The following is a 19,077-nucleotide window of genomic DNA, read 5'->3' as shown; positions in this document are numbered from 1 at the left end:
CTCTTTTTAGTTCCTGCATCATCAGTAACAGTCCTTTCAAGCTTTGTCACTTCTAGTTTTATAGTGTAAGACTGATGCATTAGTTTTTGGTGCCTTACATGTTTCATGGGTAAAATGGGCACGATAACAAAGCAATCATGGTCTACATCAAATGGCATTTCTATAATCACGTCTATTTTGTAGTTTGCTCTTCCCTTGTTTCTCTAATCCCTGTGCCTGATTCTAACTTGGTCTGTACCCAATTCCTGCTGGCTTATTATTTCAGATTTTGACTCTTAGAAAATGATTATCATATTATGATAGTGACAATAGTAATAATACCTAAAAATTACTGGGCAATTAATTTGTGCCAAAGACTGTGCTAAGCATGTGGTAGAGGTTACCTTGTCTTCATAAGTACTCTACAGAGTAGGGACTGTGATTATTCTTATTTGTGTCTGTCCCCTAGAACAGTGATCAGCAAACTTTATCCCTGAAGGGCCAAATACTAAATGCTGTAGGTCTTAACTGTTATTGGTCTCCTCTGTCACTCAAGTCTGCCACAGTAGTGTGAAAGCAGACACAAATAGTATGAAAATGAATGTTCCACCAAAGCTATTCACAAAAATAGGTCATGGCACAGATTTGGCCTGTGGATGCTCGCTTGCCTACCTTACCTGGAACATTGTTGTGCATGCAAGAATGAGAGAGCCACATCTCAAAATCGCCATCACGCCTTTAGGCTTATTTTGGGAATCAACATGATCGTATAGAAACTTTTTATTGCAACAAATAGTCTTCATTTAAATTTAGTAGATATTTATTGCGTACTCAGGGTGTGCTAAGCATTAAGCCAGGTGCCAAGGATACCGAAATAAATTAAGTCATATCCTCTCCCCTCTAAGTTCAAATATTAGAGATAGGAAGACAAGGTAGGCAAACGTGGAAGCCAGCAAGTGCCAGATATAAGTCTATAACCAGTGCCATGGGACACAGAGCAGTGACTCCATCAGTTCACAGATATCACAGATTATGTCCCAGATGGCTGTGCTAAATCCTAGGGATGAACCTACAGTACAACAGACATACACAGCTTCCACTCTCACGTACTGACAGTCTAGTGGTAAACTCTGTTTCAACAAATAATTTAATAAATATTTACAAGTGTGTAAAATGCTGAGAAGGAGCATATGAACATGTGCAATCTGGGAACAGGGAATCCGTCTTATATGACTGGATTATGAGGTGGTGGGACATGAACTAAAAGTTGAATTAGGGCCAGACCAAAAGAGTCTGAACACCAAGTTAAGGAATATGGACTTTATTCTGGAGACACCTGGTAGGCATCAAAGATTATTGAGCAGGTAAATGACAAGACTAGTCCTTTTGAAAGAATACTCTGGCAACCATATGTAGAGTAAATTGAAAGTCGAAAGAGCCAAGGCCAACAGCCTCAGCCTCTTCATAGCCTTAGTGGGAAACCATTATTGATGAATGCATGAAGATGGTGGGAAGGAAGACACTGGCTGTTAAAAAACCCAGTGAGAAGTGAATACTCTCCGCACAGGTTTTAAATATTTTTAATTAACAGCATATTAAGTTTCTGTACAATTTTTGATATGGTGGTGCATTGTGGTTATCTATAAATAGTATCATTTGTGAAAATATGCTGGGATAAACTTTTAATCTTTCAAATATTAAACCAAATACCTGCTATTTATTTGCTGGTTAATTTTCTGAGAACCTACTTTCTGCAAGTATCCTTCGAAGGCAAAATAATCATAAGTCAGTGTGATAACGGATTGCAAGGAAGTAGCATCCACACATGTGAGATTTTTCCTATGATATGTTTTATGAAAGAAATGCCACTGCTCTGTAAGAATGCATAATCCAAGAGATTTCTTTTTTTTTTTTAAGATTGATTGATTGATTGATTCATGAGAGACAGAGAGAGAGAGAGAGAGAGAGGGAGAGAAGCAGAGACTCCATGCAGGGAGCCGGACGTGGGGCTTGATCCCGGGTCTCCAAGATTATGCCCTGGGCTGAGGACAGGCACTAAACCACTGAGCCACCCAGGGATCCCCCAATCCAAGAGATTTCTAATGGCAGTTTTCTCCTTCGCTGGCTTCACCATAGATGGGATCACCCAAACGCAACCCTCAGAGTGACACCAGAATCTTTTCTTTCTACACCTAGTTATAGAGTCCAGTTGAGGCTCTGTTCAACAGTATCCCAGCTTTCTATCCCAAAGGATGGATAAATTTTGCATGTCAGGAAAAAAGAGATGGCGAGAGATATGATAGTCTTGACAAGGGAAGTGGCTTCTGGATGAAAGGTCTTGGTCCAAGCAACACCAAAGCTGTCACCTGCTTGGTGGCACCAAGGCTTCGTTGCTGATCTATAGCAAAGCAGGAATCCCCTCGGGGAGTCAAAAGACTTCACAGGCAAGAGCTGTGAACAACGAAAAGTCTAGCAGGGCCACATCCTGGAAGGAGATGGTGCCTGTGAGTGAGGAGAGGGCTACAGGTCCCCGGGGGCTCTCTCCACGCACCCCAACCGGGTATCCACAGAAACACCTTCCTAACCGAAGGGCAGCCCATCACTTCTGCAGCCGATGCTGGTTTTAATATCTGCGGCCTAATTCATTTGACATCTGCAGAACATCCAAAGAAAATATGCAAGTACGGGATGGGCAATCCGGCTGCTCTCTGAGTTCATCAAATATCTCACACTCCTTTCTCAAATGTTTTCAGTTTTGCAAAACTCAAAATGCATTTTGCCAAACATGTTCTCCGTTAATGTTTATTTAGAAGGGAATTTAATCCGTATGCGGCTGATGCATTTACACTTAACTCATCAAAATGTTTTACTAGAGTCATTTGATGTCCAAGAAACCTTTTGAGTCTTTTTTATAAGCCTCTTCAAGCCCATTTCGCTTCGAAACAGGAAGTCGCCTGTTACTAACCATAAACGAATGCAATCCCCGGGAGGATTTGGTTTCATTTCAGACGCTGAGGGCCCACAGGTTCTCAGCCTACCCTGAACCCCAAGGGGAGGGCCTGCTCCTGAGCTGACCGAGCATGTGGGGTGCGCAGAGGAGGTGCTGTTATTATTTTCCAAAACAAAATCCTCCATGAAGAGGCATCCTTCATGCAGCTCCTGGGAAAGACAGTTAGCAAAGCAGGGCGCTAAATCATTGGCTTTGCAGGCTGCACCTGGTAACTGTAACTGTCTCCTGGGATCCCCTTACCCTTCAGAGCTCACTTGCTAGTATTAATAGAACAAATAAAAAGGGGATGGGAGACCAAGGGGATAGTGATTTCTTGCTTCAGGAAGACCTTCCTGGGTTAGAGACCAATACAATGTTCCCGACCGCGAGCCAGGGAACCGAAGCTGATATAAACACAGCATCCAAGCCACAGAACATGACTTGTTTAAGGCTTAGTTCTGTGAAGTAAGGCAGGAAACAAGATTTATCCTTCTGGGAAACTTTTGGCATTTGCCTCCAGCCGGGCCTGATGACTCTCTGCCGTCCTCACCATCCATTACAGCTATCTGAGGGAAATCAATTTTTTGCCCAAACTAAGGCAAAAGAGAAATGTCTCCATCAGAGTCCCATAGAAATCCTTCTGTTTGACGTGGCATTAAACAACCCAGAGCGCGCGGCCCTGTTGCAGAGAGGATTGCTGTTGCTATCTTAGGCCATTTGGCTGTGAAGGGGGGTGAAATTAGTTGGGCAAAAGCCATTTTGCAAACATAATAAAAATAAATTACTACACTTAATAATTGAATCTTAAACTTGTCACTGTGGCAAACTCTAAATTATTCCATGAGGCTTCACTGGGACTTGGCAAAAGTAGTGGGTGCTGGAGGTCAGTTTTCATGTATGAAATCCAGCTTAGGTTATAACTGCACAGGCGACAGAGTAAATGTTCAAAGGATGAATGGGCCATTGAGAAGTAAATCAGACTCCTTGAGACTCTTAAATGAGTCCTGGAAGGTTGCAAGCCATCAATTTGGTGGGCTACCAATAGAATTGGTTGTTAATACAAGAGAATTTGAGGTTGTTAATACCAGGGTTTTCTGTTGTTGTTTTGTTTCTTTTTGTTTTTTTTTTTACCAGTGTGTGTGTGTGTGTGTGTGTGTGTGTGTGTGTGTGTCCTTATGTATGTATAAGAGTTTGGGGTGTTTTTTTATTCCGTGTTATTTTAATTGTTTTAGGTGTGCTCTGATTGGGCCGTGAAACCTGTGTGACTTGGTCCTTGGCCCACGCTCTGACTCCTGGGCACAAGGCTGGAGTGTTTACACTGGAGGGGAATGTTCAGACTCTGACCCAACCGGGAGACATTTCAGTTAACATCTGGCTTTGCTTACTTGTCCTAAATATTAAATTATTAGTGGACTATTAATATCAGACCATTTCATTAATTCAATTTTTTTCTCTCTTTAGAATCATGTTTAAAGGCCACTGTCCTTAGAATAAGATTTTAGCATCACTGCCTCTGAATTTGGTGTATGTAAAAATCTTCTGAGGACTCAAGCAAAAGAATTACCAAAGCAACAAAACACAGGGACCCAAAGCTAACTTTTTTGTTCTAACTTTTTTTTAAGTGGGATTGGAAAACACAAATTAGTTTATTATTCAAATTGAAGAGGTAAAACCTTTTATGTCCAAATGCTAGCACTACTGCTAATAATTTATAAGGCCCTGAGAAGTTGCCTGATCAAGGAGCATACGTACCTGAATATGTCAGCCAGAAATAAATATTTTACATCTTTATCCATTTTGGTCTCATGAATTATTTTTCAAGCCAGGTCTAGACAGTCATGATTGCCTAATTAATTTAGATAAGATCATTTGAGCTTCAGAGATAGGCATATACATACTTATTCATCCACTGCCAATCCACTCTTCCCAGAATACGTCATGGAAACATCATGCCTCGTAAGAGAAATGGCCTCAACTGGTTGACTCTGCTGCTGTCTCACCCAGTTCATCACTACGCACATACTCACGATATCTCAATGGAACAGTTTCAGGAAGCATGTAAGTGCCTTGCATCATGGCCTACATGGTATGTATTTCACTACTTGAATATGAATCATTAGAAAATGACACCCTTATTTTTTAAGTGTCTTCTTTTTTTATTCCTAGAAGAATGCACAGTCCACCATGAATGCCACTAGCAATTCAACCTTGAATGTTCCTTTTTGTCTCCATATCTGCTATTCCTACCAAACCCTCAGTTTTTGTTAATGGTACAGAGATACCATGAACTTCCAAGGCTCCCACTTTGATGAACAAAGTAAATAATGCCCATTGCATGGTACCTTGAATCCAAACATACATGCTGTGTTCTCGTTCGGTGTTTCCCTTTCCCTAGTGGCCAGAATAACCCAGGCAGAGCTGCTATTTGTCTCTCACTGCCATTGTTAGGTAAGCAATGTATGTGCAGGATGTACATTTAGAAATACATGTGTATAGAATTCTGTATTTGAACAATAGTGAGTATGAACACACTCAAAAAAGCAAACCGGGGCACTTGGGTGGTGGTTGAGCATCCATCTTTGGCTCAGGTTGTGATCTGAGCCACAATCTCAGGTTGTGGTGGGTCCTGGGATCGAGTCCCATATCCGGCTCCCCTCAAGGATCCTGCTTCTCCCTCTGCCTATGTTTCTGCCTCTCTCTGTTTCTCTCATGAATAATTTTTTTAAAAATCTTTAAAAAATCATCAGCAAAAATAAAAATAACTTGAGTTTCATTTAGGGCTTTGTGTTTTCATGCATGTAATTCCAATCAATCCTCATAAAAACCTTATGGGTTTTTTTTTCCCTCATTTTCTTTCCTTCCTCCTTCTCTTCCTTTTTTTCTTTTTCTCCTCATTCTTTACTATTTTACAGTTTCACCAATTATTTGGAGGTGAAGATCCCCTAGATTGTGAGGAGTGAAGCCTTGATGCCAGCTTAGAGACAAGCTCCTCTCAGCGAAGCCACACTGTGGACAAGCCAGGATGATGGGATTAGCCCCTTTTGTGTGCGTACACACAGATCCTGCTTACGAACGGTGGTGAGGGAAAACAAAGTTGCTTAAAAACAGATCCTGGAAAGACATATCATACCATCCAGTCATGGAAGCTTCTAGAGTGAGGCAAGTGAAGTTTAAGGAGGTGAGGGAAAACAAAGTTGCTTAAAAACAGATCCTGGAAAGACATATCATACCATCCAGTCATGGAAGCTTCTAGAGTGAGGCAAGTGAAGTTTAAGGAGGCGCTCACTCTAAGGATAGTACAAGAGCAAGATCCACAACAGAGGGTAAGAGCCTGCTTAAATTTTCACTGTAGACACCTTACTTGCCTCCTGATGGCCCTCGTGCAGTCATTCGCTTGCGTTGATCACCTTGCCTTAGTTCTACAGAAACTAAACGCAATCAGTGAATGATTTATCGAACATCTACCATGTGATATAAATTGTGGGGAAAGTGAATATATTTCCAATTATATCGCCTTGTCCTGTACTGGAAAAAAATGTTGTCCCACTAGAAAGGTAAGAAATACACAGGGAGAATAATCAAAACTGCTCTATAAAATATTATGGTCACATGAGGTCACAGATAGCAGCTTTGGTATGGTGGGAAATGGGGGATGTTACTGAAGCTGCCCGAAAGGATAAGCTCTTGAGCTATAACTCATATATGAGTGGGTGAGGCAGGGCCCTGCTGGGGAGACTAGAGGACTCCAAGCAAAGACTGATTGATGTTGGCCGTAGGAAGCCATTTATGTGTTTGAACAGGGGAGCTATGTGCAGAAAGCTCTGTGATGGATTATGCATCATTTTGCTGGAGTGGGTCAGGGTGATGGATGGATGGTAGGTCCATCCAAAATGAGAATATTGTAAAGTGGGGGCATATTAGTTTAAAATTTATTTTAAAGTGATCTCTGCTACAAAGTGGTTTTGATCTGTTATGGAGAAATTGAAGTTGGAAGAAAGGAAACAGTAGAGGTTGAAATGTCCAAATCAGGCATCTTATTTATACCATTTTGTCACATTCCTATTTCTCCTGAAGTTGGCTTCATGATGCACTGAGTCGTTGCTGTTGGCTCTGAACTCCCTATTGTCTGACCCACACTGCTGGCTACTCTATCATGTGCTGCCTAGTTCACTGAGCAATTTGTATGGGTGACTCTGGTCTTCCAGACTAGATTGCAAGCCCTGCAAGGTCAGGGCTCAGAGCTTATTCTGGAATGTTCTATCTCTGTAGACTCTGGCAGCCACCGGGTATGTGGAAAACAGTTAATAAGGGTTTCACAGCTGTCTGCTTTGGAGGAAAGATGTGGAAAGAAATTGAACTTGATTACCCAATGTGGAAAGGTCTGCATTTGTTGTACTTTGCAATATTTGGACTGATCTGAATGAAATTTCCAATGGCTAATTTCATTTCTAATCCTTACATGAGCCAGAAAACTCCACCTGCAAGGGAACAGTTTTTCATTGCCTTTCTTTTGAAAAGGGTGAGCACCCCATTTCCTGTCAACAGGAGCTGCAGTAATGAGCAGGAATTGGTTACTTCTATGACAGTGGTAGTTGCTTAGGAAGGAGGCCCAGGGCTCAGGCTTCTGTAAAAGTTCTTGGCTCAGGGTCAAACCAGAATGAGCAATGTAAGACCCACATGTCTCTTGATAGACAGATATCTGAACTGGGGGCGCTGAGGCCCAAGACAGTTTACCAAGAAGGTAGAATTATGTAACTGTGTCACTCAACAGGGTTTCTTTCCCATTCAAGGTACCCTGGGACTAAACAGTACACATAGCAACAAAACAGACTGACCATGTACACTCTTTGCATTGTTAAACGGAACACAGTCCCCATACTGATACATAAATCAACAAAAATGCAATGGAGTGATGCCTCATTTATTTGCTTTCACCAGGGAATGGACTATTTATTATAGATAATATTCCAAATAACTAAGGCCTGTGACTTTAAGTGCCAAAACTTTAAAAAATGTTAACCACGTATAATGAAAATCCTTCTAAACATTCCCTACTGTCTTAAACACTGTGTTCAGAAAATAGTTTGACCTTCGATATGTTTGAAGATAAAAGGTAGGACAGGGAATAGCCTGGCACGCTGCTAGATCAGATGACTCACCAGGAGAAACAAAGTGCTTCTAGACTTAGTCTACTTCTTTTTATTTTGAAGGAATTATTGGTGGACCGAAGAGGTAACGTGGACTTTGTCTGGGGGATGCTGAAGACTTGCTTCGGAGGAGATGGTGGGAGCTGCTGCTGCTGAGTATATTTACATATAAATCACCTCACCCGATTCAGATTAGCTATATTTCTCAATAATAAGACAACATAAAAATGAGGTTGCTGAAATTCTGGACATGATCTTTAAAGAGATTGTGGAAGTCAAGAGAAGTGCCAAAACACTAGAAATGGAGCAAGAGAGTTAATGTAAGTCTAAACTAAAATTCTAGAAAAGGATATTTCTGAACACATGCATAAGCAGAGTCATCCTCAGTTCTTTTTGTCTCTCATCCCATGTCTGATAAACTCACAAATACTATCAGCTTTATCTGCATAATACATATACAACTTGACCACTCCCTGCCTCTGCACCATTTCTTCCATTGTCCAAGCCACCATTGTGTTTCAACTGGGGCAGTAAATGGAATTATCAGCCCCAAGTCATCCGTGTATGTGTTTGCCATAGTGTCTCAGGGGGCAAAGTCTACTTCCCTGCAGCTGGACTTTGAGCCCTGTTGGGTGCTCCCCAAGAAGGAAGGTATGGGCTTGAAATGAGCTTGTATGGTGGAGCTTTTTTTCTGGTCTTTGCCATCACTTTAAGAAGTGCTTCCCCAAGCTCACTGATGTCTAATCCTGTGGTCCGGAAAAAGCATCTATGGAGCAGACTGAGCAAAGCACTAAGCATAGCCAGATCCACAAGTTCAGTAGAGCTGCTGACCCCTAACACAGCCTAGGTCAGCCAACCCTGACCTACAGGTCCTCAAGAAGCAATGCTGTTCTTTCAAACCATTACATTGTGGGATTATTTATTTCACAGCCTCATGGGCACAGCGTACTGACTCAAGGGGATCATTGCAATGTCCCTTAGCATCTTACTTCCTTCTCCTGCTTTAGTATTTTTATGACACAGGAGTCAGAATGATCTGCTAAAACAAAAGTCAATCACATCCTCCCCAGCTCAAAACTGTCCAGTCATTACAATGCCTTACAAGGCCCTATGCAATCTCTGTGATCTCTTTTGCTGTTCCCCCTTTTCTGAACACTACTGCAGGAACCCTGGCCTCCTTGTGCTTCCTCCAGAATGCCAACATTTAGCAGAGATCATCTCCACCATAATTCTGTAATTCAGTTCTCACACACCATTGTTAGTGCATCCTAATTGAACAGAAATAATATAAAAGGTGTGAGACACCCACTTGACCAATAATTATACCCTTCATACAAAATACATGAGAAAAAGAAAATGTTCTTTTACTGAGAGAAATCCAAAATGTCACATAGCCTTTTGCCAACAATAACCAGACACAACATACCTATAACTCCGCACAAGTTGATTGCATGTCTAGGTAGCTCCTGTGTTCTTTCTCCTATGCAGAAACCAATTTTGATGCCAATCGAGAATCAAGATTAACTGGTCTTTGAGGTTATTAGTTATTTCGTAGGTGGTAAACTTCTTAATCTTTATATATCTGAAAGTGCCTTTATTTTGCCTTCCCAATTAAATGGTAGCTTATCTAGATATAGATTTCTAGGTTCATAATTTTCTCTCATAATTTTAAAATAACTCTCCATTGAGAGTTTTTGGAAATTGAGGATCTGTCTTCTGTCTCTTTAAATATTTCAATTATTAATTATTTCTATCCTCTAATATTGTATGGGTATACTTTCTGGTTTGAAATCTAGGTCATTAATTCTACCCTCTGTTTATACTTTCTTTTAAAATGATATTGTTAATCATTGAAAAATGTCTTAAATTTGGGGCAATATTCTTGAAGTTGTTTTTTTTTTTTTTTTACGTTACATTTTTATTTCATAGTAACCTACTCTGCTGTGCATGAAGATAATGCTTTCATTTCCAGGTATTCCATTTTTATATTTATTTCCCCCCCCCCCTCCTGGTCTTAGCTCTTCAGTGATTCTTTTTCATGCTGGTGATTTTCCTCATATATCAGGTGATTCCTGGTTGTATCTTTCTTCTCATGTTTGAGATTCTCTGTTCACCATGTATATTCTCATGTTCAACATGTATACTACTGTTTCTATTTAGTGCAGCCTCAATCTGATACTGTTGAGGAGATACAGGGCATTCTGAAGGGAGAGCGTATCAGTAGAGCTGCCTGCAGAAAGCTCCTCCTTACAATAGGTATCCTGAGAGTCAGAAGTAATGGCAGGAAAAAATCAGCACAAGATTGAAACAAAGTCCCTGAATATCCTTATTTGAAATTTTCTGTTCTTCAGTCACACAAACACAAGTAATATCTCACAGAATGCCATTCCCCCCGGTCTCTAAGCAGGCACTGACTACTGGATCTATTGGTCCAGTTTCCCTGCTGAGTTTCCATTCCTACAACATCCCTCCTCTCTGATTTCTCATAGCCATTCAGACTTCCTGATTTTCAGAAATTCAAGGGATATTTCCCCAATTCTGATCACCACACAGAACAATTGATTCCTTTCTTTTCCAGTCTTATTTATTGCCCATTATGAAGAGACAGGGAAGGAGGTGGGTGAGTGGATAGCTCACCCTTGATATATAAAAGTGTGTATATTAAAGGTGATTTCTAAAAATTGAGTACTCTTACTAAATGGACCATTCTTAAAAAAAAAAAAAAAGATTTTATTTACTTATGTGTGAGAGAGAACACGAGGCAGGGGGAGGAGCAGAGGGAAAGGGAGAAGCAGACTCCCCGCTGAGCAGGGATCCCAATGTGGGGCTCCATTCCCAGGACCCCGGGATCATGATCTGAGCTGAAGGCACTTAACCAACTGAGCCACCCAGGCACCTCTAAGTGGACCACTCTTTTTTCATTTTCAAGTCATCCAGTTCTTGAATGTATGTACATTATAGCCTCTTCTCTGTCTCCCTGTTATGGAGTTTAATTCTGAAGGATTTCTCAAACCGTTCTTTAGTGATGTCCTCATGTCTGTCTTAGTGATTAAAACCATTAGCTTTAGAGGCAGAGCATACTGGACTTGAATCTCAGATCTGCCATGCAGTAGTTATGTGACCTTGGGCAAAGGACTAGCAACTATATCCTTTAGTTTCCTCATCTATGAATTGAAAAACAAATAAACAAACCCAAAAAATCACTCCAGTGTCTATCTCATAGGCTTTTTGTGAAGATGAAGCTTGGAATTGAATGCAAACTTTTAAGTGGTGATTAGAATATGATAATTGTCAACCAAATGTTATTGTCATTACTTCTTTATGTAAGATAAAAGGGGGGTCATATATTATCATCTCAGTAAATGCCAAACAATTTTGAAGGAAAGAAAATTTTTTTTTTTGGAAAGAAATTTTTTATTTTTAATTTAAGAGAACCAATACCATAAAACATGATTAGTAATATTTTCCCAGCCTGATAGCCATCAATACCCCTAATAGTGAAAACCTAAATATTATATATTATAATTAGGAACAAAATATGCACACATGCTTCCTTATTAATCTAATGGCTATAGAATACATGACTATTACTACAAAATATGGAACAGAAGTAGAAATAAGATTACAATTAGTTTCATAAGACATAATTTTACAACTAAAAAAACCTGAGAAAATTAAAGAACACCTCTTAATATTTTTTTAAAGATTCTATTTATTTATCCACGAGAGACACAGAGAGAGAGGGTGAGATGTAGGCAGAGGGAGAAGCAGGCTCCCTGCGGGGAACCTGATGTGGGACTCCATCCCAGGACCCTGGGATCACAACCTGAGCCAAACTCAACCACTGAGCCACCCAGGCTCCCAGAACACCTCTTTTTTTTTTTTTTTTTCCAGAACACCTCTTAATAAAAGTTCAATAAAGTGTTTAGACACTAAAAATAATCATTAAGAAAATAGAAGGAGAAAAATTAAAAGCCGTTCAAAACCATCAAAGAATTGCAAAATCCAAAATATTTGGAACAAAGATTAAAAATTTCTTAGGAACAGACAATTTTAATGAAGTCCTTAGAAAGGACAAATTAATATTATAAAAATTTAGACATAACCAGAGCCCTGAGGTTCTGAAGATATATAGACTGAAGTCAAAGTATGGTTCCATCAACTTACTGCTGAATGATCATGGAAAAGCCTTGTAACTTTTCTATGCTTTAATTGAGTTATTTGTGAAGGGGCCATATGTATGCCTCATAAGTTTATTGAATGAATTAAATGTGATCTATCTATAAATGCAAAACCTAGAAGCCTGCAGGCACTCAAAGAGTACAACTAGAGTTTTGTTTGTCTTTATCACGCCACTAATGTTGTTACAATTATTCCAAACATCAGGTGTAGATTTTACACAGTCTTATGCAAAACTCTGTTGGGATTTTTTAAGGAATAGTACTGAAAATTTTATTAAACAAATTCATAAGATACCTACTTAATTATTTAAAATAGTCATCAAACTATAAAATTTATTTTTTAACTATAAAAATTTAAATGCAAATGAGTTTTAAAAGTTTCCATACAGCATAAGAATTGTGTGCTTAGGACACAAAATTTAAAATAAATGTAGAACAGGAATTGTGTGCTTAAGACACAAAATTTAAAATAAATGTAGAACTAGGAATTGCAATTCAATATAGCAGACAAATAATTAAATTTCTTTATAAATAAAGATCTCTTTCAATTTATATTATGATACAATGTCAAAAAGTAACTCAGACAAGAAAACATAGCAATGACTGAAAAGTAGTTTAATGTTATCAATTTTACAAACAAGCAAAGAAATACAAATCAACAAATAATCCTATTTCCTTCATTCCAAATGAAATAATAGCAGTAATGAAAAGGAGGAGAAAGAGGAGACCCTGCAGGTAAGGGTGTGGTAAAGTGGAAGCACTCACACCCCATTTCTATGAATATATATTAGAATGAAATGTTCTTAAATTTACAACATATAGCAGATATATTTAAATGTTCACTCTGCTGATTTTATTTCTAAGACTGTCTCCTATCCTAACAGAATTATCATAATTGTAGATGATACAGAGCATACAAAAATAGAAAATAAAATATTATATCCGGACATAAAAAGAATTTGAATTTGGGGAGTATTATTTAGTAAATTGTAGTTTATTTATATTATTCAGCTTCTTAAATATTTTTTTTTCAGCTTCTTAAATATTATTTAGAGAATTTTATAAATACTTTTGTCATATTTTTGTTTTGGAAATAAGGTCCCACATCATTTATACAGTGTGATTTCAAATAGATAAATATTCCAAAAAATTAACTAAATATGTTATCCTTAACACCTCTTCTACTGTCATGTATCTTTAAAAAATTCAGTTCTATTATTATGTTTTTTTTTTTTTACTTAATTGTGGCAAAAAATCTTGCAACATCCAATTCATCATCTTAAGCATTTTTAAACATACTATTCAGTGGCATTAAGTGTATTCACATTGTTGTGCAACAAATCACTAGAACTTGTTCATTTTGCAAAACTGAAACTATGGCCATTAAACAACCACTCCTCATTTCCTTCTACCCCCAACCACTGGTAACCAGCATTCGACTTTCTGTTTCATGAATTAATGTTTCAGATACCTTATTTAAGGGAATCATACAGTATCTTTTGTGACTGACTTACTTCACTTACATGATGTCCTCAAGCTTCATCTATTCCATTGTAGGTGACAGGATTTCTTTCCTTTTTTAATGTTCAGAAATATTCCATTGTATGTATATAGCATATTTTATCTGTCCATTCATTTGTCGATGGACCTTTGGTTTGCTCTCACCTATGGACTACCGTGAAATAGTGTGCACAAATATCTCTTTGGGATGTAAGAAAGTGGCATTGTTGAATCACATGGTAGGTCTATTTTTAATTTTTTGAAAAACCACCATACTGTTTCCCATAGCAGTGGTACCATTTTACAATCCTGCCAGTGATGTACAAAGGGTCCCAATCTCTCCACATCTTTGTCAATATTTTCTTTTTTCTTTTCTTTTCTTTTGGGATTAGCTATTTTAGTAGATGTGAGATGGTATCTCATTGCGGTTTTGATTTGCATTTCTCTAATAAGTTTTCATGTTTGAGTATCTTTTCATATGCTTTTTGGCTCCTGTATGTATTTTTAACTTGTCAAAAAGTTAGTATTAACATATACTACTTCGTATCAAACAAAACACTAGGAACATAATTAGGATGAGTTTTGCCTTCTCCTTTGTGACATTTATAAAGAGCAAAGAATTCTTTTTTTCCAGGTCCTGAAACCCCCATTTGTGAAATAAGGAGTCTAGGTTAACTAATCGCATCTATGGCTTTCATAAAATAAAAATAAAAATCTTTCCTCATTTTCTCATATAGGTATTTACATTTATAAATCTCCTCGATATTGGAGTTATTCTGAGAACAAGTGGGTGGGTAAATTAATGATCTGGTGGTGTGGTTCCCCTCTCCCCCAGCATTTCTTCTTCATTTAACATTTTCAGGCCTCCAACACTATGATAGGCATTAGACCACGGGCCATGAATACAAAGATCATGCAATCTGGACCTTGCCTTGCTAAGTTACAAGTTTTGAGAGGCAAGCTTATAAATAAATAGCTACAATGCAACTTGAAGTTGATATGATACAGGTATAACTAAGGTTCATTGATGTTACAGAGAAGCAGACATCTGCTTCCAAGATGCTAAAAATATTAAGACTCATCTAATAGTAGGAAAAGCATCATAATAGTTGTCCCCCAGACCTTGATGTTTACAAAATCCATGGCACTGAAATTTAGTGAGAAGAAATTTAATATTCACTAGCAAAGACAAAGCAGAATTTCCATGAGCATTTAGCCATTATATTTTTTTAAAACTAACCAATGGCTAAAATGTTTTCCATTCAATCAAATGGTATTTTAGAAATTGTGGTCTAACACAAAGGATGTCTCTTGCTGGGCAGAGTAATATAATACATTCTGTGTGGAGTAGGAAACTTTAATGATATATGCAGTTTTGTTATTAAAACTGAGTTATATATTTTGCTCTGCTCTGGAAAATTGTGACCCAGTATAACATATCTTCACATTGTTTATAACTTGAGGAAAATCAACATTTTGGGTTCCCAGTTCACACAGTAGGAATTACATTTGTTTTGGCCAAATATAATTTATATAACTGCAAGGAACAATAAAACATGAACTCTACAGTGTTTTCTTACCTAAAAATAATATAGACCTTGTAAAATGGAAGAGATTATTATTATAAAGGAAAAGACAGTAACTTAAAAGGCTGAAGCTCATTTTACAACACTCTTTAATGCCTGTGCAAATAGGCAGACACCTGTGTCCCCATTTTCTTTGACCCTAGCCACAGGAGTGAGATTCCACGCAGTAATAAATAACCTGGCAAGTAAAACTTTGAAATATAATTTGCTTGAACAAATCTAGTTCTTCTTACTTCTGAAGTCATTTTCAAAGTGACTTCTTGAAATGACTTGGTATTCTTTATTCCTCTGCCTACAAAATGTCTTGCTAATGTGATGAAAGCAAGCATCCAGTCCATCTTGTAAAAAAGGTTCCAATTAGTGAAGGGGCCATTCTGGATTTAAGAATGGGAATTAAATGAATGAATGAATGAATGAATGATGAATGAATGAATGAATGAATTGCTCAATCAATCAATCAGTGATTGGACATTTATCTTTAAAGTCAACTTGTCTACACAGGAATTGACTCTTACTACTTCAATATCCCACTATAAACTGTGGTCCCATTCTCAAGGATGTGGGAGTGATAAGATGAAGGATAAGAGTGTGATTTCCTTTGAGGAGATATGTTCAAGATTCATATTGAATGCATATTGTAAAATTCTAATTGCCAAAATAAATCAGACAACTAGAAAAATATTAACATTTGGGGGCAAGTACTATGTTCAAGGAAGTAGTCCATTGTATTTTATCTAATCCTTGAAAGTCTAAACAATTCCATGAAGTTGGTAGAATTATCACTATCTTAAGTGTGAAGAAAGTAAAGCTCACAAATCTTACGTGATATGTTCTACATCACATAGCCAAATAGGTGGTAGAGTTGACCCTTGATGGTGAGTCTTCCAATTCCGCTTGCTGCACTCTTTCTGTTCCACCACTTATGAATCAGCTACATAAGAACTCTAAGCTAGTACAAGTCACAGCATCATCAGATGGCAAATGGATCTCATATTCCTACTAGATGACACCTATCCTTGCAATTTTTACCTCTCCTCAAGGCTCACAATTCTTCTTCTCTTACAGAGCAGATTTTCCTCCCCTGAGATTTACTTAGTTTTCAAATTCTTCTAGTCCCCAGCATAATTTTTTACTTTGTCTTTCAAATCATAATATCTATTTCAAACTGGGATTTGAGTTGTACTTAATAGTATTAGGGTTTCTGATTGTATTGTCTTTTTTTCTAAAGCAATCCATTCTTAATGCTTTTGTAAATAGTCTTAAGGAATTCTAAATGACAGATATTTGTTTCCCAGAAGCCAACAGAGTCCATTTTCCTTTAAAAAAAGTTTTCAGCCTCTCCAGGCATTGAATCATCTGGCTTGAGGCCAGGCACTAGAGGGTGCTTTAGAAATATTATTTGATGATGAACTCGGATGTTGTCCACTTGCTTTTCAGAAATCATTCCTGTAAATCATGGCTTTGAAAACTTGTCAGCATTTTGCTCTTTCTTCTGTGGATTTCTTCAAAGTGAGAAGGAATGCCTGAAAAGTAAACATTCAACAGCCATCACTGTATCCCAAGGAGGGTGGAATAAAAAAAATATTATAGATACTTATAGATATATAAATATTTCTGGGAGATAAAAGAGAACCCTGTGGATAACCCACAAAGGGCCTACTGGAACTTTATCAGTCAGCTGGGCTTTGTCAGGATGAAGTGGGTTTGTGAGGGGGCCAGGGCAACATGTGTTTCTCCCTATTCCACACCCTTGTATTTTGGAAGCTTGCTGTAAGCATAACCCCTCACATTTATATGAATCTTTTCTCTCTCTCTTTTTTTCAAGAGGCACTCTTATGCATATTATCTCTCCAGTGATATTTACAACAACCTGTGTGGTAGGGATTACTATTCTTATTCCCTAAATAAAAAACAAACCCTGAAGTTTAGGGAGAATAAGTAATTCAGTCAGATCCATAAGGCTAAGTGGCAGAATTAGACTTTAATTATAGGGCTTTTTCCAGAATATACAGTGAAGTAACCCCATTCTTCTTCCTTTATACTGTTAATATAACCATATTTCCACACCGCTACCATTACCATATTTTTTTTCCTTCTTCCTTCAGATTTTGTCACATGTATCTTTCCCCCTCTTCATTATTTCCTCTTTAATGTCTTCATATCTTTTAATTTTATAAATTTATTTTTATTGGTGTTCAATTTGCCAACATATAGAATAACACCCAGTGCTCATCCCATCAAGTGCCCCCCTCAGTGCCCGTCACCCAATCACCCCCACCCCCACCCCCGCCCACCTCCCCTTCCACCCCCCCTAGTTCGTTTCCCAGAGTTAGGAGTCTTTATGTTCTGTCTCCCTTTCTGATATTTCCCACTCATTTTTTTCTCCTTTCCCCTTTATTCCCTTTCACTATTTTTTATATTCCCCAAATGAATGAGACCATATTATGTTTGTCCTTCTCCAATTGACTTATTTCACTCAGCACAATACCCTCCAGTTCCATCCACATCGAAGCAAATGGTGGGTATTTGTCGTTTCTAATGGCTGAGTAATATTCCATTGTATACATAAACCATATCTTAAATAAAAATAAAACCTATTAACAATGAAGACCAGAGGACCTGCATACTACCTCTGCCCTCAAAAACCAGCATAGCCTGGCAGCAGAGCTTAAACGGTCCCGTGGAAGCTACACTGTGGAGCACAATGAGGTAGATCCATGAATGAGGTACACTATGTGGTCTAGAGCTTCAGAGGAGGCTGCATCCAGACTGGGAATACCAGAAGAAGCTTCTTAGGAAAAAGAGATGCCTTTGTTCTAGGCCTTGAAAGATAGCAATATTCCCAAAGAATACTCCATGCTAGGAGACAGCAAAGACACAGTTGGCAAATCTCAGGACTTTTACAGAAAACAATAAATATTGAATTCATTGGAGGATCACTTGCCTGAGGAGGACGAGGGGGAGAAGAGGCTGGCAAACAAGCTTTAACCAGGTTTTGGGAACCTCTGTCCAATAGAACTTTCCAAGATGGTGGAAATGTTTTATAACTGGTGTTGTGTGATAAGGTAGCCATTGGCCACAGGTGGCTATTGAGCACTCAAGTGGTTGGTGTGACTAAGAAACTGAAAATTTAGTTTAATTTTAATTAAATTTTATTTTGATTTAAAGGTCACATGTGACTAGGGGGTCACCATTTTGTACAGATCATTTCTAGGGACCTTGAAGGCTATTACTGAGGCTATCACAGAGTTCAAGGTTTACACAGGGGAAGTGGATACTTGCTGACCGAAGGAGAGAAATGGAGTGAGAGAAAGTGGAGAGGCTCGGATAAGAGGAGTAGGAGGTGAAAAAATTAGAATTCGAGATCAGAAGACACATCAAGTTGTAATTGCTGGATTTGTGAGCCACAGAATTCAAAATGTAACTTACCCTCATTTTACTTGTATAATAAACTTTGTTTTCCACCAAATTTACAAACTGCTCCAATGACAAAATGATGCCACTCATTCAATGTATCTCTTACACAAAATACATTGTGCATGTGATTTTTTTTTTTTTACAAACTCAACCATAGCTGTGAGTTAATATGATATAGTTAATCTAAATAGCTATTATCTAAACTGGATAGAAGACAAGAATGGAGGTAGTTAACATTCAGTTACTTAAACACAACATACATATAACCAGATAAGCCT

General features: G+C 38.1%; 1 protein-coding gene across 4 annotated transcripts in view; it reads right to left on the bottom strand.

Moving 5' to 3' along the window:
* The window catches only part of LOC144281191 (uncharacterized), a 388,757-nt gene that overhangs the window by 63,822 nt on the left and 305,858 nt on the right, over positions 1–19,077 (bottom strand). For 3 of the 4 annotated variants that reach the window (XR_013349696.1, XM_077844039.1, XM_077844040.1), the window contains one exon: positions 12,895–16,905. The exons of the other annotated variant lie outside the window; for it this stretch is intronic. Coding sequence is in view for 1 of the 3 variants with exons in the window: in XM_077844039.1 (XP_077700165.1) it covers positions 16,855–16,905 (51 nt within the window). In the remaining 2 variants the exon portion in view is untranslated. Of the gene's footprint in view, positions 1–12,894; positions 16,906–19,077 lie in introns of those variants that run through there. 4 annotated transcript variants of the gene reach the window in all.

The sequence above is a fragment of the Canis aureus genome, chromosome 12 (genome assembly GCF_053574225.1).
Source record: "Canis aureus isolate CA01 chromosome 12, VMU_Caureus_v.1.0, whole genome shotgun sequence".
Classification (NCBI taxonomy): domain Eukaryota; kingdom Metazoa; phylum Chordata; class Mammalia; order Carnivora; family Canidae; genus Canis; species Canis aureus.
This window is presented reverse-complemented; position numbering and strand designations above follow the sequence as displayed.